Source organism: Caretta caretta, chromosome 14 (genome assembly GCF_965140235.1).
Source record: "Caretta caretta isolate rCarCar2 chromosome 14, rCarCar1.hap1, whole genome shotgun sequence".
Taxonomy (NCBI): domain Eukaryota; kingdom Metazoa; phylum Chordata; order Testudines; family Cheloniidae; genus Caretta; species Caretta caretta.
Window position 1 is genome coordinate 7,956,606 of NC_134219.1, and position 23,440 is coordinate 7,980,045.

Below are 23,440 nucleotides of genomic sequence, written 5' to 3' on the forward strand. Positions count from 1 at the left end.
CATCTCTAAGGGTATGTGTACATTGCAGCTGGGAGCAAGCCTCCCAGCCTGGGTAGACAGATGCTAGCTCTGCTCAACCTAGCATGCTAAAAATAGCTATATGGATGTTACAGCATGGGCTAGATGCTTGCGTACATACCCAGGGGTTCAGGTGGGTCTGAGCTTGGGTGGCTAACCCATGCCACAACGTCCACCATGCTATTTTAGCACACTTGCTCAAGCAGGGGCACACTCCCAGCTCCAGCATAAACATACCCAAAGCTGTGACCTTCGTATCCCTCCATGCAGCTAAAAACTCTCTTCCAAACTTTCATGAGAGGAACTCTCCCAAAACATCTGCAAAACTGCCTCCTCCTCCTTCAAATCCCTCTTTTAAAAGTCTGCTTTTTTGTGATGCCTGCAAAAAAAATTGACAATGGGTAAGCGACTAGTGTGCTGACGCATAGACTTCATGGTCAGAAGGGACCATCCTGATCATCTAGTCTGACCTCCTCCACATTGCAGGCCACAGAGTCTCACCCACCCACTCTAATAGACCCCTAACCTCTGGCTGAGTCACTGCTGTCTTCCTCAAATCATGATTTAGACTTCAAATTACAGGGAATTCACCGTTTACACTAATTTAAACCTGCAAGTGACCCAGGCCCCATGCTGCAAAGGAAGGCAAACCCCTCTCCCCGCCCCCCGCCCACATACATACGGTCTCTGCCAAACTGACCCTGGGGGACCCCAAACATTGCAATCAATTAGACCCGGAGCATGTGGGCAAGACCCACCAGGCAGATACCTGAGAAAGAATTCTCTGTAGTGCCTCGGAGCCCTCCCTTATATTGTCTTATTGTTTCCTTGCACTCCCCTATCTATCCATCTGTATCCACCATATGTTTCTTATCTTATACTTAGATAGTAAACTCTCTTGGGCAGGGACTGTCTGTGGTTCAGTGCTTGAACAGCACCTAACAGAATGGGTCTTGGTCGTGGTAATACAAATAACAATAACTGTTTATTGACAGAGAATATCAGCTACCTGCTATTCATAAAACAATCAAAACCTACGCTAAAAGAACATGATTAAGTATGTAAAGTGAAGTATGTGACCATGTAATTAAAGACTGTACCATAATGCATATGAACAAAGGGGCCAAATTAAGGTTGAACAGGCAACCTTAATTCTGGCATTTCCTAACCTTTGATTGCTTGATTTTGCAAGCTAAATCATGTTCTCTTAATGTCCTTTTTTGTGTGTAATATAAATATTGTTTTGTTTTTTTCTTATATCTACTGCCCCTTTAAATCTCTAAGGACTCTGCTGTGTGCAGAGGAAGGCAGACATTCTGTGTTCATTTCAATGCAAACTTTGCTCCCATTTTGATTCAAATTCACACTGACCTCAATGTGGAAGTCACAAAAGGTAGAATATAGGAGCCTGAATAACCTCAGGGATTAAGTGGTCCTAAATACTTCCCTGACAGACATCTTAATGAAAAATGTCTCTGAAAGACCTCTATAGAATATACTTAATCAAAGATGTTTTTTAATTTTTCTTTAAAAAACACACTGCCCTTTGAAATACAGTTCAAAGTTGGAACTCTGAACAAAGAAGTCACAAAGGATGGGATTCACAAAGCTACTTAGGTGCCTAACACCCATTAAATCAATACAGTTGTGAATCTCACCCAGAAGTACTAAATGAACTGCACTGGATCAGGCCTATATTTCCGGAGGTTTGTAGCTCTCATCCTCCCACATCCGAATTCAAACACACAAAACTCGTGCTGCCACATTCTCTCAACACAAATACACATCAACCGATCAGCCTTGCTTTCCAGTCATCTGACTCGTCATTCAGAGAAAGGAGGGGCGGGACTGGTGTGCTTTCTATGATCAGACACGGGAAAAGGAAATAGTGGTAGCCTGGTGAAAATTTGTTTAGACATTTCTCCCGTAAGCATTCTCCCGGAGTAAACATTTTCACATCCTGATCTACCCCCATTCCCCAAAAGAAAATAGGAGCCAGAATATGCACCTATAATGTTGTTTTGTGCTTGATCATAGAATAAGGGCTTGCCCACATGGAGAAATTTACCAGCATAATTATATTGCTATAATTATATCGCTACACCTCCCTTGTGGACACTCTTTCTCCAACATAAGAGTGTCCACATGGGGAGTTATAGTGGTATAATTATACTGGCATCATTGTGCTGGTAAATTCCCCTATGTAGATAAACTGCAAAAATCCCTTTCCAAAAGGTCAGGTTTAGATAAGATTCTGAAATCTCTCCTGCCCACAGTTCTAAACTGAAGCAGTTAATACGAAAGGTTCTTTGTTAAGTCAATAGGCTTTCTGTTTTTAAAATGAGTTCCTCTTATCTTTGAAATCCTCTGCAACTGAAATGAACTCCACCCCAAATCAATTTCCATAAAGCACATCTTTCCCTGAAGAAGAGCTCTATGTAAACTGGAAAGGCTGTCTTTTTCACCAACAGAATTTGGGCTGATAAAAGATATTACCTCACCCTTCTTGGCAGAAAGCATGCCATTAGTTTTTTTAGATAAGATTTCCATCTAGTTTAATATTATAATTATAATTTATTAATAGTACAGGTAAGACCCACTATATGCTAGCTACAGAACAAAAACAAAAGAAGACATGGTCCCTGTCTCAAAGAATTTACAATCCCCACACAGACAAGTGGCCCCTTGCTGTAATCCAAGCCTGCATTTTGCCTGTTGTGAAGTGATGCCAGATCTGAGTTTTTGTGGAGCTCTTGCATTGGACTGCGTCAGGGTCAGGATGTTTAAGGCTTAGTAGGAGTGGCAACACCTGTTCTCTGCTGAGGCAGTGAAATGTGGCACTCCTGTGCTGGGATGCCCTTGGGGTCCAGATATTGTTGGTAAAATGGGAGCAGCCAGACCTAGTCTCTGGTTGGGCATTGGCATTTGAGCGGTTGGGACCAAAACCTACCTGGATCCAGCAGGATTGAGGTGCCGGATCCAGATCTTTGCAGGGTTGCTACACCAAGATCTAGGCAGATCCACCCCTACACCTCCCATCCTCCCTCCCCCGGGGTGTGGTTACCAGCTGTGGGTGTCCCCTTTTTGATACTCTTCTGCTCCAAGAAAGTGGTGTCTTTTCTCTCCCTGGGTGGACTCCTGTCCCTGGGTGGAGGTGTCTCTTCCACTCTTCTCCCTTTGGCAGGAGAATGGATTTTCTCCTCTCCATCTTCTCCCTCCTTGCGGGCATTGCAGTAGGGAGACAGAGATTCCTGAGATATGGTGCTTTCCGCACCCATCTTCTTCTCTCACCGAGGAACAGGATCCCAGGGGACTACTTCTCTCCTCTTCACTCTCTTCCCAGGGATTCCCTGCACATCTTTCCCTAATTCCTCCGCCCAGGGGATAGGCTCCTTCTCTCTCCCTGGCTGAGGGACTGGATCCCTGGGCATGCACTTCCCTTCCTCAGCCCCTGCCCACCAGGAGATGATGCGGGGGGGGGGGGGGAGAGGGCCGCTCTCTTTCCACATACACAGCCCATGAGTAGCAGCTTGGGGGGAGGACTGAGGAGCTCCACCAACGTGGGCAGGGGAGGGTGAATGCTCCAGGCAGGGGGCTGGCAGTGCGTGGAACACGGGCGTGTCGCACACACCCCCAGAGCCAGCTGGGGGCCACCCACCCTCCACAAAGCCTCTCCTGCAGCCGCGAGGGCGCCCGGTTAGCCCTCGGGAGCTGGACTGGGGCGTCCTCGCCGGCGCCGGGCCAAGCTCGGTCCGCGCCCCCCGCCCCACCGCCTCTGCCTGAGAACTACCTAGTGGTCCAGCGAGGAGAGGCGGAGCCTCCGCAGCCCCCTCCGCTTCCTCAGCTAGCCGCTCCTCGGAGTTTGGGCAGGGGGAGGCATGGCTGGTGTGCACGGGGGTGCAGGATGCTGGAGGGGGGACCCCGGGCCCCAGCGGCGCAGGAGGGGCTAGGGAGGCGGGGGGGGGATCTAGCTTCTCCCGTCAAGCTCGCTGGCCCCCCCGTGCACCGGGGCGGAGGAGGCTAGCACCTCCCCAGGGAGACGTGGGGCATTGTTTCCTTCCCCCCATGCCCGGGCTGGGTGGGCGGTGCTGGCGGGGGGGAAGGCAGCGCCTTGCCTCGGTCGATTGCTGCCCCCTGAGCCGGCGCGGGGGGCTATGAAGCACCATGGTGTGGTGTGACCGTGGGGTCCAGATGCTGCTGACCACGGTGGGAGCCTTCGCCGCCTTCAGCCTCATGGCCATCGCCATCGGCACCGACTACTGGCTCTACTCCAGCGCCCACGTCTGCAACGGGACCAACCTCAGCGCGGAGGAGACGCAGAGCCAGCCCCGCAAGGCGAAGGGGGACCTCACTCACTCCGGGCTCTGGCGGGTCTGCTGCCTGGAAGGTACGGCCCGGGCTGGGGGGGAAGGTGTGTGGGGCTGCGGGGGGCTGATGGGGTGGGGGAGCGGGGTGAGAGCACAGGGAAGGAAGCAAAGATGCAGGAAAGTAACTTCCCGGCCCGGGCTGGCTGCACAGACGAGGCTGGGTCCCTAGCTGGGGCTGTGCCCCGGCCAGCCAGAGCCTCGACGTAGCCCGACTCTCAGCCTCGGTCCTTCGGTCGAGGAGGAGGAGGTTGCCTTGGCAACCGGTCTCTCGGAGATTGCTATGGGAACCGGACCTGGGACAGGGATGCCTTCCCCGGGGAGCTGCCCTCTCCGAGCCCCGCTCCCTGCCCGCTCTCCGGGGCAAACGCAGGGACTGGTGCGGCTGGGCGCCTGTCTGGTGTGGTGGGACCTGCCCTTTCCTCTCGGGAGGGGGTGTGTATGGGGGAGTGAAAGCGAGAGACAGAGACAGAGAGAGAGACAGAGAGTGACCCGGGGGCGGGGGGTTGGTTTGTCTCCGGACAGAGCCTGCGAACCATGGCTGAAGCCCCCGCAGTGTGTGGTCAGCCGGTGCCCAGAGGACAGACAGGGTCCCTGCCCTAAGGGGCTGCCCCGTCTAAACAATGGGATCTGAATCAGACTAACAAGACACCCCCCCCCATCCCCCCGCGTCCCAGTTACAAGCTAAACCCCACCACGGTGCCAGGACGCAGCGTCCCCGCTCCGGCCAAAGGCGGCTTCTCCGCCCAACTCGGCTCGTCGGTTTAGTAAAGGGACGCGGAGCCGTTCGGGGGAGCCCCACGGGAGGGAAACAGCCCCTGGCAGCCAAGCGCCCTGAGCGGCTGGCGGTGGGGAAGGAAGCCGGCTGAGGGGGATCCAGGCGCCCCAGAGGCTGGCAAGGGGAGCCGGGCTGCTGGGGTGCTGAAATCTCGACCCTGCCCGGTGCCCAGGCAGGTTGTGGAGAAGGGAAACTTTACCAACACTCAGCCAGGAGCAGCGATAAGTCGGAGCCGGACAGTTAGTACAGTGTAGGTTTTATTTTCTTAGTTGTGGCATCCTAGAAGCACTTGTAACCTGGGAGCGGTTGTCATCTTCTCCTCTCCGCTACTGCTGTAAAGGTTCCTGGGAAGATCGTTTTTCTCTGGCAGTGGCCTGCTTTGCTACCCGATGAATAATTACCCAGGAAATATGTTGCATATCCATCATAGTCTCAGAAGAAAAATGCTTTTCAGTCAAAACATGGAAGAATCGCAGCCGTTTGACACCTGCCCTAGTTTTATTGGAAACACAGACGCTTTGTTTGGCAACTCCTGAAAGGATCCCAACACATCACCTGTTTTTTCTTTTTCAATTACACCTAGAAAATGTGGGTCTGAGCCTGAGCGGTGCTGAGGTTATTTTAGGAGGGGGCTGAGCATCCTCAACTCCCCTTGAAAACCATTGGGCCAAATTTTGAGGTCCTGGCCAAGTTTGGTCTTCTGACCTCCAGGCTCTATCTTCATTGGGAAAGTACGTTCCTCAGCATCCATCAAGAGTTGCTCAGAACAGTTTGCAGGATTGGGGCCCTCATATCTGGGGTGAAACCCTGCCTTCACTGCAATCAATGGGATTTTTGCCATTGATTTAAGTGGAGCCAACATTTCACCTTGATCTTTAAAGAATCTCATAATTAGATGCCTAATCCTGCTTCCGTGGAAACCAGTGGGAGGGTTTTTACCTTGTCTTCAATTGAACCTAGATCAGACTCTTTGTACAAAACTAAAGCACCTAGTAAAGTGTTGAGAGCTGGGCAAATATTGCAGATAAACGCCCACTAATAGAGTATTTGTCTACATTGTCCACACTGTGGTGACGCTTTGTCCCCTTTTGCTTTGAAGATGTGAGCAATCAAATTTTACTTGCACAGGTATTTGCACCTGCAAAGTCATATATAGAAGATTTGGGTTGCTGGAGCTTGAACATTAATCTATTCAGGGAAGAGAACAGATACCATGTGACTTAGCTAACCAATCTCCATGAAGCAATACTGATTGACACTCAAATATTCATGATCATACCACAAAGTAAAAAAATCTGAAAGTTATTTGTCATATTCAAAGAATGCATAAATCTGAGAAAATTGATATCTGCTCACGGAGAAAGCAGAAAGAGAGGCTACATTCATCACATAAATAATTCATTGCAAATTATTCATTCTTCTCAAACATTCTCTTTGAAAATAGATTGTACAGGTACATGAAAATATCAAAGTTTAAAATCACATCATGACACCTTGGTTTCAGTACGGTAGGTTTTTGATGTTTTAAAAAATAATAAAGGAATGTCTAAAAAGATATCCAAGTAAACATGAGTGACAATCTGAGCTAATCAGTTTGCATGGATGGTTATTTTATTAAAGTCATAATATAATACTTAAAATTCTGATGAGGCAGACAGTGGGAAAACATTTTCAGGTTATGAATGTTTATGTTTTATTTAAGTAGTCTGGTTTGAAGACCCATTTTTAGAACTCTGTTTTTATGGGTATTTTTGTTTATTTGTTTCATAATCACTATAAAAAGCCACTTCGTTTATTTTTATGGGTTTAACACCACCTGACTCTTATCTCGGTGACAGATCTAAGACGTAAACATTCATAAGCTGGAAATTTGTTAAACAACCTCTTAAATTACTGGCATGAATAAAGTGTTAGATGTGAGTGTATTTCAGGTCAGTTGAAATGGTCCATTAAAATATTTTTAACCTATATCTGTGAAAATGTATACACATGATTTCAAACTGTTACATATCAAGGCTCAGAAAAATTCCAAATTTTCAAAGAGAAAATGTTGAAACACACAGGAAAAGATAGTGCCTTCTCTGAGCTGTAGTCGTTCTTTAGTGTTTTCTTCCTTTCCACATTGTTTAACAAATTGGCAACTAGTAGATAAATACAATTTTGGGCTCTGGCAAATTCTCTTTTTGGTTGGGATTCTGTTTGGGCTGAAATTATGTTGTCCTAGTCAGTTCTGTGGAGAGCAGTCACTCTAAAATAACACTTATGCAAAATTAATTTAGTTTCTGGTCAATTAATACACAATTTCTGTCTTTTTATCATAGTTCTTTCAGGGGGGGGAAGTTGGAGGTTCACTAGGTCTTAGATGGCTTTAGGGGGGTCTCACAACAAAATTTTTGGTGGCCTCTGGACACTCTGACAATTTCCCCTAAAATATTTAATCAACTTTAGGAAAAACAAATACATATGCACATATACATGGTCAAATCGTTGTAATTTATTTATGTAGGATTTTTTTTTTTGCAGACTCAATATTAAAAGTAATGTACAGTTGTCTCTATTCTTTACTGGACCTAAACAGAATAGAAACACAAATAAGGTGCTTTGCAGGTTCTTGTCTTTTTTCTTGTTGTTTCTTTTGCTTCTTTGCTTGCTTTTTTAAAGACTTGCTAGCTATTAATATCAAGAAACATACAAATATCACTTTTCATATCAGACTAACTCAGTTCTGGCAAGCCTGGGGACAAATTCAGCCCTGGATGGTTGGTATGGAGGCAGCGGGGACCCAGGTGTGATGGGAGGGGAGAGCTTGGGGCCAGAGCCTGCCACTGTGTGGCCGGGGAATGGAGCCTGAATCCCATGGCTGGAGCCTGCCACCCACCACCCAAGGACTGAAGCCTGACCCCACTGCCCCTGGGAACTCACTGGCTGTCTGCTCCTCCAGCATTTGTGTCTCCAAAGCGGGGCAGGGCTCAATCATTACTGGCGGGCCATTGCTTTGTGGCCCCCCCATCACTGCCCAGGAGGCTGTGGCTGCAAGAAAAGCCCCTGATAGTCACATGCAGCCACGGTGGCCGCATTTGAGAAATGCTACTTTAGTCAGTAGCATTATTTCCCAAAGGATTTAATACGTATATCTAATTTACCCATTCTTAAATAACAAACTGTTAAAAAATTCCTCAGTGGTAATGTGCATATACTTATAGTAGAAGTTGCAGCTTCCTGCCTCTTTTACTGATCTTAGGGTAATGGTCTAGAACCTGCATAATCTGTGGAAGTATAACAATAGCTAAAACTGTAATCTCTTTTTAACGATATGATCTGGTTACAGTCTAGGGGACAGATCTTCAACTGGTGTAACTTATCATAGCTCCATAATGGCCATTGAGCATCTTCCTTGAGAGGTCAATAGGTTCAATCCTGCAAACACTACCAGGTGTAAAGCTTCCTACTAGGAATAGCCCCACTGAAATCAAGATAAGCTAAATTAGAGAAACATACAGCTACACATCATTTTTATGTAGCTTATACTAATATGGTATATGTCTAGTACCACTTAGTTTGATGTGTGTATTGAAACCTAACCTAGAAAAATAGTGGTATATTTTAAAACCACCGCCATATCCGTCCCTGAAATCGTCACACTGTAGTCAATAGACTTATTCACAGGAGACAGCACTACTCCCAGTGTGTACAGGACTGGGCCCCGTGACATTAGGATAGGAAATTGGGGAATGTATTTGTTGTTTGAAATTATTCAAAGAGTGTTTTATTAAACATTTCAGGGCATGGATTACCCCTGAACTATTTGCTGTGACTGTTCCTTTGAATATTCACTGTTTTGTAATTTGCTATTTGTGTTGTGTGATTGGTCACTTAATTCACATAGGTATTGTTTGTGCTCCTTGACTGAATGACTGCAACATTTATAAAAAGGAGACAAGCACGAGCGAATCACTTATGGCTCAAGCATTTGCACAAATGCCTATTTGCACAATTGTCTGCAACACGTCTGGCATGCATGAATGCACATTCACTTGGGTATTTGTGACATGTTCTGCTTCTGTGAACATCCTTGCAAGCAAAAGAAAATGTACTTGTACAATGTTTGAGGCAAGCACATAAAAGGAAGTTACCATCCAAGGTGAATACTGTAAAAGCAAGTTCATGGTCCTTACTCAGACAAGTAAATCATGAACACTTTTCCATCTCAAAATGCTCTGTTCATATGAGCCTATACTCATGCTGTGCAAGTAGATAGCTGTATGTGGAGAACACAAAGATGAGTGAATATATCGTGCAGTACTTATGAGTGTGCAATAAACTATTTCTTGGGCACAGTACATATTCTGCAGGTACAGCTGAGGCTTGAACATTTAGCACCAAATGTTTTAAAACAAAACAAAACACACTTGAGAAGGGCTCTGAGAATCAGCCCAGATCGTCATTCTCTTCCAGTCCATGCATTTATCTGATTCCCCCTCTTTTTGCTTATGATTAAAACACATCACGTCCCCCTCACGATGTTAAAGAATTTGTGCTGCATGGATCAGTTTTAACCATGGTTCTTATGAATCCAGTTTTATCCTTGTAGCACTTGTGCAGTAGAAACTTGCCAGAAGCTGGGTGAATTATTTTTGACAGACTTTTTAAGCTAATTTTTCTGTTTATGGCATTTTGCTTGCTAGCTAGAGTTTCTGAGCTTGAAGCGGCTTGTTTGGAAACAGAGTTTAAATCTCTTCTAATTTCTGACCTCAGATCATCACACTGTGTGTCTTTAAAAACTGGGAAAGGCTGTGTTAGAGGAGCTGCTAGCAGAAACTATACTAGAGGATCCATCTGTTCGCTAAAAAAACCAAGGGTCTGTACATGTGCTTCCTTCGTCATTTGCAACGGCAGATCTCAAAATACAGCATGGATTTAGCACATCAGTTTTTCCTACATTGGTGTATGAAACATGTAGATTGGGAGTCAATTTATTGCATATGTGACTTATTCGTTGGTGGATTAATTTACCCTCTTCAATCGGGTATATTGCCAATAGGGAGTATCAGGCTACACAGGATTTCTTTACATAGCTTTTAGGAAGTCAGAGATCCCAGAGCAAAACCAAGGACATTGTGTGCATTAGTGACACTCTCTGGAGGCCATAAACTAATGGAAGTATATCTGTAATCCAGATGTTAAAGTTTTTTTTCATCTGTGAAAGCTGTAATATGGATAATATTCATTTTACTTAATAGTTTCAGAATATCATATGTGGGACGAGTCAAGGATACAACAAATTATACATAGTTGGTTAACTACATATTGTGGTGGTGTGTTATATATAACGTATACAGTAGGCAGTCGTAGAGGGGGTGTGTCATATAGCTATATGCCAGTAGTTTGTGACCGGAACAATCTCTAACAGGAACTGAGAATGTAGACAAATATGGAGTTATATTTTTCTGGTCCTACATATGTCTCAGTGACCTGGGTTACACAATTGCAAAAAGAAAAGGAGGACTTGTGGCACCTTAGAGACTAACAAATTTATTTGAGCATAAGCTTTCGTGATCTACAGCTCACTTCATCGGATGCATTCAGTGGTATTTTCCTCTTTTACCACTTACTTTTACCACGGAATGCATCCGATGAAGTGAGCTGTAGCTCACGAAAGCTTATGCTCAAATAAATTTGTTAGTCTCTAAGGTGCCACAAGTCCTCCTTTTCTTTTTGCGGATACAGACTAAGATGGCTGCTACTCTGAAACCTGTCACAATTGCAAAAGACTGTTTATTTCTTATGTGATGCTGATCACATTTACTGTACTAATCTATGTTATATATGGCAAGGCAGTGGCTAGGAAATCCACTCTGGCTGCATCAGTCAGAAAGGACACATGATTGGCATAAAAAAGCTTAACTAGATGTCTCTGCTGTTATACAGCGTGAGTTGCATAGGTTAAACACTGACTTTGGGCTGTATCCTGCAAGATGCTGAGCACCATAAACCACATTAAAAAGTTGGGGGTGGGGAGTAGATGTGAGAATGTATCCATCCTAGAACCACAGCAAGCTTTACATCAATAGAGACAGCAAGAAATGGCCAGGGACTACTCCTCCCCTTCCATCCCCTCAACCCAATGGCTGAACCTATGCCTTCAACTGCAACTAAGGCCAAAAGTCTGCTAGGTGCTTGGCAGCAGAGACAAATCATACATGGCCTGCATGCCAAAGAGCTGACCAGCTACTTTCATACATGAGACAACAAAAAGGCAAACAGAGCAGCAGGATAAAGGATGGTCTTATGATTAAGGCACTGGGCTGGGAATCAGGAGATCTAGGTTCTACCATCCAGAGATTTGCTAATTTGCTATATAACCTTGGGAAAGTCATTTAATCTTTCTGTACCTCAGTTGCCCATCTGTACATCAGGGATAACAGTACTTTTTTACTTTGTCTGTCTTGTCTGTTTAGATCATAAGGTCTTTGGGGCAGGGACAGTCTATTACTGTGAGCAGGTCTACACTACGGGGTTAAGGCAACCTAAGTTACGCAACTCCAGCTGTGTGAATAACCTTAGGTCGTACCTTAAGTCGACTTATTGGGGTGTCTACACCATGCTGAGTCAACAGGAGAAACTCTCTCGTCGACTTACCTTATGCTTCTTGTTCCGGTGGAGTGCCGGAGTTGACAGGAGAGTGATCGGCGGTCAATTTAGTGATCTAGACCCATTAAATCAACCCCCAGTGGATCGATTGCTGCAGTGTCGATCCACCGGTAGGTGGAGACAAGCCCTCTGTGTTTGTACAGCATCTAATACAGTGGGTCCCCAATCTGAGTTTAGATTTCTAGATGCTGCCATAACACAACAATAACAACAGGGAAGAGGTGGTGGGGAAAGATAGGCAATAAGATTATACAGTTGCTCAGCAAAGGTGAGTACACAGTATAGGTGAATTAAGTGTTTTGTTTGCATAGTTTCCTATAAAATGGTAAATATTATATTAATGTGCCTTGGTAGTAAAAGTTTCAGGTCAGTCTTCAGGGGTTCCCAAGCTGTGGTATGCATATCCCTGGGGGGGGGGTGCACGAGCCATCTCTCGGGGGCACACAGTAGCAATTATGTCATGGTGAATTTTATTTATTATTTTATTTATTGCATTTTCACAATGGGCTACTCAGACAAAACTTTAAAATTCTTTGGGAATGTGTTATATAAAATACGGTAGTTAATTTCCTTCAAGATGTACCAATGAGAACACAGATACACAGAGATGCTGTCATACAGAGCCCTCACATCCAGTCACCATACAGCATGGGTTCAGTTGCCCAGCTTCTGTCCAGTCCAACTGAGCTCAGAATTTAGGGCCGTGGGGGAGTGGGGGTTGGTTGTATACGTCGCACTATGACTATCTGTACTTAACAGTGAAGTATGGACAAATGGCTAATGACATGTAGTGTTAAGAAGAACACACAAAGTTATCAGTGATGAGAAGGGTAGGGGTATGTGGGGAGCTGGTACATCTAGAAGGGGGAAGCAAGGAAGCTGGTAGATCTGGAAGGAGGTACACAATAAGAAAAGTTTGAGAACCTGTGGGATCTAATGGTCTCTCTGGACATAGATTCTATGAAAGTTCTCCTGTCATTATACGAAGCATAAATCCACTGGAACTTTGCATTTAAGCATGCAGATTTCGAGAGACAGGATCTGGCCCTAAACATTCATAGCCTGATTCTCCTCTTCCTTACACTCATGTAAATTTGGAGTATTTTCTTGGAAGTCAGTGGAATTATGCCAGTATAAAACTGGTGTAAGTAAGAGAAAAATGGGCCCCACCTGTTCAGTAAAACGTCTCTTTCCAGTTCTGCTTTTCTGAGCCAGGAATCATCTCATTACAAAAATCATACTTCCTAATATTTTTTGTCACACTGGAATACTGGGCCTGTTTCAGAATTTAACTTTGCTTTGTGCTTATCTTCATTTTAAATTTCCTGGCACTCATATTTATGATGTTGCAGGTTCAGCAGCCAGACTCTTACAGAGAGATGCCAAGGTGTCAGTCAAAGGGGTAGTAGAATAAACAAACTAAACACACACTTGTCAGTATATCTGAGAGACTGAAACATATTTATAAGTGCTGTACAGAAAAAAAAACATTATTTTATCACCCCTCTGATCTGGTTACTTTGCTCCACTCCAGCAACACAAGGCAGCTGTAACTCCAGTTTAAACAGCCATTTCAATCATAGTAGCACAAGGCAGCTGGAGCGTTTCAGTGAATCTTCCCCAAGAACCCTTACATGGAAGCAATCGTTGAAGAACAGCACAGGCTTTGTAATAATAAGTAAGTCTATCTGCTCATAGGACCCCTAGCTGTTAAGTATTGAGCTCCCTCATCTTCCACTGACGTCAATGAACAACTGAAGCACAATCAAAAAGAATTTCATTTCCAAATACGGTAATGTGTCTTCTCTATCTTTTCACTGGCTCTCATTTTCTACCTTGTGCCAATATGTCTGTCTTTTTATGTTCATTTTGGTTTGTCAAAACATGATTGATTTAGTTCTGTCTCTTCATTTTCCAGGTCTCCCTGACCTGCATTTTCTTTATTTGTTCCAGTCATTTGTTCTCTGTTCCCAAAATACATCTCTTTGTTTTACCTTGATAGAAGACAGTTAGAGTTGCGAAGTAGAGAATGGCTTCTGTCCATCTGTTCTTTCATAATAGCCTTCCACACATCTGTAAGTAACTTTTGCTGGTCCTAGGTGGACTGGAGATAGATTTCCCTTCAAACTGGATTTCTGGTTGTTTTATTTATTTATTTATTTTGCCCGGTTTAATAGACTTTGGCTCAAATTCAGTGACGTCTTATCCACTTACCCTCTGCCAGTGTGTGGTTATACAAGCACCAGAGTTCAGCCCTGCCTTTTTACTTCTTCTTGCTCATGTGTTATAACTTTTCCTCTGTAAAAAAGGTGGCTTCAAAATTAACTTTCAGTGACTGCGAGATTCTTTCATGACACAACCCAACAAAGACCATTCTGCCCCAGGTAGAAAGCCAAGGATCTGTACTTCCTCTTTATTCTCAAGCCTCCTTGGTCTCTTCTCTGGCAACCAACAAAGTTCTGATCACAGAGTTATTGAAGGTTGGTCTATTGCCTCACATGTGTTCTTGCGTCTGTTTTCTCCACCTCTTTTGCTTCATCTCCAGTGTGTTTATGCAGCGTTCTGTTTACTTTTAACTAATACTTCACATTCGTCAAAGTTACCATGTATCTAATTATATATCTAAAGGATGCAGCAGTAACATAAACATGATGGTTGGGGGGCAGGAAGCATATGACAAAGGAAGAGAGGAACTATTATGGAACAATGCATTTTCCCGCAGATTGTCAATCCTGGTTTAAATTAATCCCGTTTATTGTTTTTTGGGTATTCTCCCATTGAATTGCTACCTTGGTTTGTGCCTCTGGGTTATGCCATTTGAATGTTTCTCCTTTAGCTGATCCCATTAACTCAATAGTGCTGAATATTTCAAAGATATTCAGGAGAAGAAAACATTCTCTGTTGAACAAAGCTCCAGCCTCACTTCACATTCATTTTTTCCCCAGTTTTAGTTAATAACTGGTTTTAAGCCATTGCCCGTTTTTATACAGGAGATTTCAGATCAGTTTTCTTATGCCTTAAATAATTCATTTTAGTATTGAATATGGACGACTGAACATTCTCTCTTCTCCCAAATTGTGACATTTAATGAGATTTAGACTGTTTATTCTGCCTTATTTGTTTCCCAAAGGCACAGTTTATGTAGGGTTGCTGTGAGGCATTAAATAGAAACCAGGACATGTCACAGTTATGACTTGAAACAGGATATTGCCTGGAGGAGCAATGTCTAACTGAAATCAAATCTAAAATATATCAAATATACTTATTTTATAGCTCAGCGAATAATGTTGATTGCTATTATCAAAAAATTCTGGATAATTTTGTGTGAGAATTGCCTTGCTTTTTGTCATCCCTTCTCCTCAATCACTCATCTGTACATCATATAGTGAGATTGCAAGCTCTTTGGAGTTGGGCGAATGACTATTTGTAAAGTGCCCTTGTACACTTTTAGTGCTATGTAACTAATATCAATATCATATGTATAAAGGGTGTGTGTATATATATGCATGTTTGTATGAATGTGTATATAGTACATTTCTGGTTGTCCGTATGGCCTGGCGAATATTGAAAACTTTTGGATAACTTGGCATTTGGATAAACAGAAGTGCTATTTTGATACTTTTGATCCATCATAAGGCTCCATGGGGGACACACTGTGGATTTGGATAACTAGAATTTCTGGATAAAGAGAATTTGCAAAACTAGAATTATACTGTATATAACATTAATATAACATGCATAAAATGTTTATAAAAACATTATTAAGTTTGTGAAGTCAAGCAATCAAAAGTTAGAATATGCCAGAAGTAAGGTTGCCTTCATATTGACACCCACATAGGTCATCAACATGGTTGGAACCTTTAGCGCCAGTGCAGAGACCTCTGTCACTTGAATAACTGATAGCAGTAGTAGGTTGTTATCCTCTCTGTGGATCAGCGCATAAGACACTTTGCTGGTGGGTTTCACAGGTATTTGCTGGCAACAGACAAATGGTGAGACTCAGGGATCTATTCCAGGCTGTGGAGGGGAGTGTGCTCTAGGGAGCACTGACTCTTCTGCCCATTCTCCCCAAGCATGACCCCCCCTTCTGCCCAGTGACAGTGCCGTCTCTTCCCCATTCCCGGCTCCTCATCCTAGTCCCATTCTCCTAACCTAGCCAGGCCCACTGTCCACTCCTCATGCTGCTGATCCCCATCCTTTGTTCCTTACCCAGAAAGACCTAGTCTCATGCCTCTCAACTCCCCATCCCGGTCTGAGTCTCCCCTTGCTACCACTTCCAGTCTTCTTGCCCAGCCATTCCCTGTCCCCCCGCCCCCCACTTCACCCCAGCTCCTTGTCCCCTGTTTGTTTGCCCAGCCACCCTTTGGGGATAGCACATGCACAGTCCAGCCACTCCTAGGAGCTGTCAGGAGATAGAGCGTGCTCAGTTGCTCTCTGGAGATGTAGTCTGCTCAACACTGGGAGGAACTGTGAGAAGCCTGAGCATGCTATTCGTGCACAGAATCTTTGGAGATTTTAGCTAAAATCTAAGTCTCTACTGAACACGGGAAAGCGCAGGTGTTTTTTTTTAATAAGATGGACACATTTTGGTGGATTTTCACAGGAACAGCAAAAAGCATATCCCTGACCCACAAGTCACTCCCTTGCCAAATTTCAAAAGTCCCTTTTTCAAAGCATGGGGCCAATGGAGCTTGTAAAAGAAAAGGTCATCAGCAGTAATGTAACATTAAAAACCATGTATTTTCCCCTAGTCTCATTCTCCAAAATGGCTGAACCATTTTGGCTGACATTTTCCAAACAAAATTCAGCCCAAGGAAGACACCCAATATCAAAAATTTCAGCCCAAATGGTTAACATTTGGCAAAGTTATAAGCAACTGAAAAGAGGGTTTTGCAATGAGAAGTATTAGGCAACCATAATAATAAGGAATATTACCACACACAGAGCATATAAAATTCATAATAGAAAGAATATTAACTCTGTAGTCTAAGTAACAGATTGGAAGTGGCTTCTTGTAACCTCAGCTTCAAATCTTAGCCTGTGAGACTCATCTGTTCACCCTTCTGTAGTACAGTGGACCCTTAATTGTAGGAACACTAATCTTACAAATGACTAGGATATGAACCATTTTCCCTAAAAGAAAGAAAATGACATAACAAGTGATATCAGTGAAGAACAAGGAGACGTCCCTTCACATGCTGATGATGGCTTATGTGCATTAGAAATAGCTTTGAAGGAAGAAGAAAGTGATGCAGTGCACCGTACTTCAACTTATGCACTATACCGACCCTAATTTTGAGATGTTCCATTTTATGAGGTTCTCAGTTTTATGAACTCCTCAGTCCCCAGTGAGTTTGTAAAATAGGGGTTCTACTGCATATAATCTGAGCATAGATTGAGTGCTCAGGTATTTACAGCGAGAGCGAGTAAAATTTTCAAAGTGCTTAAGTGACTTAGGAGCCTATTTTCAAAAGTGACTTTTAATTGAACACCAAATGGGACTTAAGCATGTAAGTGACTTAGGAGCCTTTGGAAATGTTACCCGAAGCCTTAAAATCTAAGGCTCGATCTGTTCCATATAGGAATTAAAGATCCTGTGGCACTTTTCGTTAGTGTAAGTGTTTGCCCTGTAACTAGACAAAATTTCCCCTCTGTTGGGCTATGCACCGTACCCCTTGCTGGTGTGCTGTGCTGCTTTTTCAGTGGTAGCAGATGCATATTGTTTGCAAAGTGCTTTAGAATCCTTTAAGATGAACGGCGCTATGTAAATGTATAGTAATAACAAATACTGCATTCCGAGTACATTTTCTAATGATAATCACTCAGAAGATTCAGTTGGAACCTACTACCTCTTATTTTTTTATTAATGGGAAGTCTAATTTATATTTTGATATCAATTTTGATATCAAATAAATTAAAAAACAGCTGCCCTTGTTGATCTATCCAATGTGATTGAAGGAGATTTACTCTGAAAACCTGCTTTTTACAATGCTTTCCCTTATTTTTATTCGAGATCTTGTCCTGATTTTTCAAGACTGACTTTGTAGCTATCTGTAGTCAATTTCCCATTTTACATACATCTCGGTATCTAAAAGGGTGAAATCCTGGCTGGAAACAGAGTCTTTGGGCACAGCAGAACCCTGCAGAGAAGGAAATAGAGGCCAGAAATCTTCCAGCTGGATTCCAAATCCTCGCTAAGGCCCTGATTCTTCAAAAAGCCAGCACATGCTTAGCTTTGCAGGATCAATAGGACTGCTCACATGCATAAAATGGAGCAAATGTGTAAGACTTTTTGGGATGAGGGCCCAAATCTGTAGAGCAACCACACTGCAGATGAAGATACAGAGGGGCATTCTGGGGCAGGACTGACAGGAATAACCTGCACTGAGAGGGCTGCAGTTGGCTACAGTATGGCCACATGCTTATGTTGCCTTTATAGCATTAATGTGTACCTGTTTTGGTGGCCATCTGGCACAGAATTTGGCCCTAAATGTGTGTTTAAGCCCTATATTAAAAGAGGCATTAGAATTAACATGTATCAACATGTCATTATACATGTGCCTGGGAGACATAGTGTAGGGTAATGAACATGATCACAATAGTAAATTAATATTTGACATTTTTTACACATACGCATGCTTAAAAGTGGATGCGAACTAAGTGACATGTGTGTCATCACCAGCTTATAATTAAAATGCAGTGCTTGAATGACAATGTAAGCTTCAATTAGCCAGCACGATCCTTCCCACTTCCCCTTCCGGCTTCGCTTCCCACTGAAAAGCAACGATTACAAGCTCACATTTATCATCAGAGTTTTTCCTGGAGCTGTGCATTGAAACATGCTCACATCTGAGCCCTTTCACTGAAGACATTTTTTCGCTTCAGCAGTTTGGCATGCCGTACAAAGGCGCTCTGATTTTTAGTGATGTTCACCTCCTCTTACATAAAAATGTTTTCTGTTGCACTCACTGGGCACATTCTTTGGTGTTAGTTAAAGTCCAGGTGCATGGGTTAATGGAAAGCTGAATGGGTAGTTAAACATTTTTATCAAGCACAGTGAGTTATTTTTGTTGCCCCTCCCTATAGTCTACTGATAACCGGGTTTTTCTGAAAGCTCGGCATCACAGATGTTAAAGCTAGAAAACACACGTGATCTAAGCCCATAATCCTGGCCGTGCAGGAATAGTCCATCCAGTGTGTCATTTGTGACGTCGACTAGGTAGATTGCCCAAGAGATGGAGCTTCCACCATCTTGTTTGAAGAGACTATTCCACAATTTAATCTCACCATAATGAAGATTATTTTTTTTAAAATCTGTCCTAAATTTTCCTAATCTTAATTTCATCCCATTATTCCTAGTTAGGGCCCTTTGGTTTACTACTAAATAGCTCTTTGTTGCTTACACTTCACACTTAGCCAAGATGTGAATATTTTTAGTTCTTATAAATTGGTGTCCTCCTCCCCTTTCATTGTTTTAGTTGCTCTTCTCTGGGTTCTATCCCTGGTTCTGCCACTGGCCGACCTGGGCAAGCTACGTCACCCCCCCTTTCCCCTATGTAAGATGGCGGTAATGTAAAGTGCATTGAGAGCTATAAATGAAATGTGTTAAATAAAAACTAGGTATTATTTTATTATCACTCTCTGAAATCCCCTCTCATTTGTTGCTATCTTCATGCCGAGGAATGAATTCAGTAGTTTCGGAGTAGACCTGTCAGATCCACAAGAGCGGACGAATGGTCTAGTGCTAGACTGGGCCTCAGGAGCTCTGGTTCAATTCCCTGCTCTGCCACAGATGTCCTGTGTGACCTTGTCATTAAGTCATTTAGGCCCAGATCCTCAAAGGTGTTTAGGCACTTAGCTCCCATTAAAAGTCAATGGGCGCTAGACACCTAAATACCCTTTGAGGACCTGAGCCCTCATGCCTCAGTTTCCCATCTGTAAAATGGGGATAATAGCCTTTCCCTACCTCACAGGGGTGGTATGAGCATAAATACATTAAAGATTGGGAGGCGCTCGCATACTTTTATGACCGCTATTACCGCAGTATCTCAGATCTCAGGGTCTATGATGTGTATGATTCGAGCTGAGCTCATCATACAAATGTGGAATCTAGATTTCAAACACTCCAAAGTCCAGAAGTGATTAGACCCAGGGTTTGGTTTGGCCACAGTTAAGATTGGCTCTCTTTGAAAAATTCAAATATGAGTCCTGAGTGCAACAGACGGACAGGACCTGATTCAATTGAGTTAAACCTTATTGAAGTCGGGTTAATACCTTTGGGGGGTACATTGTAGTAAAAATGCAATTGTATATGTATTATTGTGGCATTATCTGTACCGTCTCTAGTAGGGAGGGGGACGCTAATATACTTCTTCCATTAGCAGCCCTTTCAAGCTACCCCCCGGAGAGGTTTGCATTTACTAGTTCAGACTGGATTCTCCAAGGACCAACAAAGAAAGGAGTGTTGGATAAATAGCCTGGTTATACGCTGATCCAGCACCTGGACAGGACCCTCTGGTCCATGGAGGGCTACAATCCTTAGGGTAGGGTTGGGCGGACTGGGCCTACTGAGTCCCCAGAAGACTGGGTGCTTGTTCCAAGCTGAAGCTGTGATGACTTGGGCTGTGTCTACACTACAGCCTATGTGGGTCCAACTCATGTTGCTCAGCAGGGTGTGGACAGCGCTATGTCAGCGGGAGAGCTCCTCTCGCCAACGTAGCTTCTGCCATTTGTGGAGGTGATTTAATTATGCCGACTGCAGAGCTCTCTCCGGTCGGCATAGAGCATCTTCACCAAATGTGCTGCAGCCGCACAGCCACTGCGGCGCTGTACGTGTAGCCATGGCCTTGGTAACCAGAAGGAATGCCCCTTGGGTGGGGGGTTGAAGCCCTGGTCCTGCCAGAGCCCATGTTAGGCTTGGGGTGGACTCTGGTGAGCTCTTTAGCGTGCGTGTAGGTTCTTTCATTGTTTTTAATATGTTTTCTCTGCCATGCTTTTTCACCTGATGAGTAAAGTGTTGTGTAGTACTTATGACTGGAGCATTTACACCTGTTAACCATCTCTGAAGAGGAAGCCAAGAGGTGTCCTTGGCAACCTGTCTGTGCTGGGAAATGCACAGTGAAGAAGGTAGGGAACTGTGCAGCCTCGAAATACCCCAGTCAGAAGGGAAGGGGGCACGTGTCTCCACCCAAGAAAGGCAATGGCTGGGAAGCTGGAAGCCTGAGGGTTGGGTGCCCTTTGCTGGGCCACGAAGGGGAAGTACAGGTTCAGTTGACTTGAACTGTGACACTGATTTTGTGCTTTGATCCAGGATTTTGGTTCAGGCCCACCTCTACTTACCATTTTTTCATTGTTTAACTTCAGTAGGATATTGTAAATGACTGGCATCTAGTCCTCTATTCTTGCTTGTATCAAAGACAACATATTTAGAAAGATAAATGACAAGATATTATTTAGAGACCCAAAGTTTAATGTAGAAAGGTCTGTACATTATAACTATTGTGTCAGTCATCTGCTACCGTGCAAAGTCTAGCAATCAAGTTGATATAATCATGCTAGATCCATTTGTAAGCAGTTACTATTTCTTCCCGGTTCTTGATAAAACCAGAAATAACGGGACACTTGTTTGCAACATGTTTATGTAGCCTTTTAATTCAGAGCAATACACAAGATAATGTTCTGATTTGTTTCCCAACGAATGCCACGGGGAGAGAGGGTGTGCCAGCAATATTGGGTATGACTTTACACTCCCCTTCTTCCTGCACCGCAATTTAACTCTTTGCTGAAGCACAGGCCGGAGTTCAGTCTTTTCAGGACATTTCCAACAGCATTACACAGAGTTAAACCTCAGGGCTGTTGTATATAAAACCCTGGTAAATGGATGGGAATAGTTCCCTGTCAGTTTCAGAGAGCAAGCACCGTACACTTTCCTAGTAAAACTAAATGCACAAAAAACACGTTGTAAGTAGTATAAAATACTGTAAGTAGTATTTGGAATACTGGGAATAACTTTTAAACAAAAGCTATTAAACAGTAAATCCACTGGTGTACATTTATACAGACCTTCCCGCTTTTGTTTTCTTTAGAGACATTCAAATGCAAGATTTCAACATAACATTTTCTATACTTTAGCCTCCAACACCAAAACACATTCCCCTCTGATCTTCTCTCAGGGTTGATATCTCCACCTTTATAGCGTTATCATTGTCTGTAGTGTGTGTCACCTGGACCCTTCAGAGCTTGAGAAATGGCATCATCTCTGCCGACAAACAAACCCTGGGGAAGTTCCCAGCTACCCGCAGTCCAGCCCTTGGGTTAATAGCTGACCGGTCCTCTCAGTTGCTGGTGAAACATATGTCCATAGCCTATATCTAAAGTGATACAGGGATGGGGATCAGCAAATAAAATATCCATACGCTGGATCTCTATAAGGCTGTAACTCTATAGGGCTCAATCTTCTCCCCCTAAGCCAAGCTAGGTCAGGCAATAATTCACCTCACCAAGTGCTGCTCCACTCTGTCTTTAACTGAGAGACTCCCAGTTTAGAGCAGCTAGCTGGTAGCTAGCTATATGTAAGCTTCCCAGGCTCTGGAGCCTCTGAGGATGTGTTGACACTGCAACTGGAAACCTGTGGCTGCCTGTGCCAGCTGACTCGGGCTCATGGGGCTGGGCTAAGGGGCTGTTTAATTGCAGTGTCAGTGTTCAGGCTCAGGCTGGAGCCCAGGCAAGTTAGGAGGGTCCCAGAACTGGGGCTGCAGCCAATGTCTCCATGGCAGTTAAACATCCCCTTAGCCCGCATCAATGGGAGTTAGGTACCTAGGGACTTTTGAAACTACCACTAAGTACCTATCTCCAATTTTAGGCCCCTGAATCCATTTAAAAATCTGCCCGTAAGTCACTTGCCCAACATAACGCAAGCTGTGGCAGAATCAAGGAACCAAATCCACAGCTTCTTAGTCCCCATTCAGTGCTGTGACCACAAGGCCATCCTTCCTTCTATTGTACTTTTACAAGTGTTTACTATCAAAGGGTCTTACCATACTTTGCAGATGTGTCTGTACTTATGCCTTCCAATAGCCTGGGGAGGTAGGCACAGCAAGTATTGGTATCTTTAAGCAGTTCCTACAGGCAGATCTCTGGTAATGTAAAAGCAGCAGTAGATTGCTTGTCAAACAGGAAGATTTGAACTCAAAATAGTCGTGCTGCCAGGTTTGGGTCAGTTAGTGATGAGTGGTGTGGCTGAGAGCCTTGGGGGACTTCTTTTAAGTTGTAAAACTGCAGAGCCTCTGGTTTTCATTCTTGTTATTCACCTGAGATATGATGACCACTTCAGCATGCCTTCCTGACAGCGGCAGGGATCTCTCTCAGTTGCATTCAATAACGATCTAGGGAGAAAACTACACTTTGCTTAAAAGGACCAAATGATCTGTAGTTTAACTCCATTGACTCTAGTGGAATTACACCGAGAACAGATTTGGACGAATGCGTTACCATACTAATGCTCAGCAGCTGAGCTAAAAAACCCATTTCAAAGGCAGATTAAACAAGTTTGAATGGTGGAATGTGTTTTTGCTTTCCATTCACAAGCATTATTTCAGCTACAGTTTGGAATGCTGCTTTGGTAAAGTGA

The 23,440-nt window shown here is 43.9% G+C and overlaps 1 protein-coding gene across 1 annotated transcript in view; it reads left to right on the plus strand.

Annotated features, from left to right (window-relative positions):
* The first annotated feature begins 3,966 nt into the window (after positions 1 to 3,966).
* Positions 3,967 to 23,440, plus strand: part of CACNG4 (calcium voltage-gated channel auxiliary subunit gamma 4) — a 62,094-nt gene continuing 42,620 nt past the window's right edge. The window contains exon 1 of the mRNA XM_048818051.2: positions 3,967 to 4,405. Coding sequence (XP_048674008.1) covers positions 4,183 to 4,405 — 223 coding nt within the window. The 5' untranslated portion in view covers positions 3,967 to 4,182. The remainder of the gene's footprint in view (positions 4,406 to 23,440) is intronic.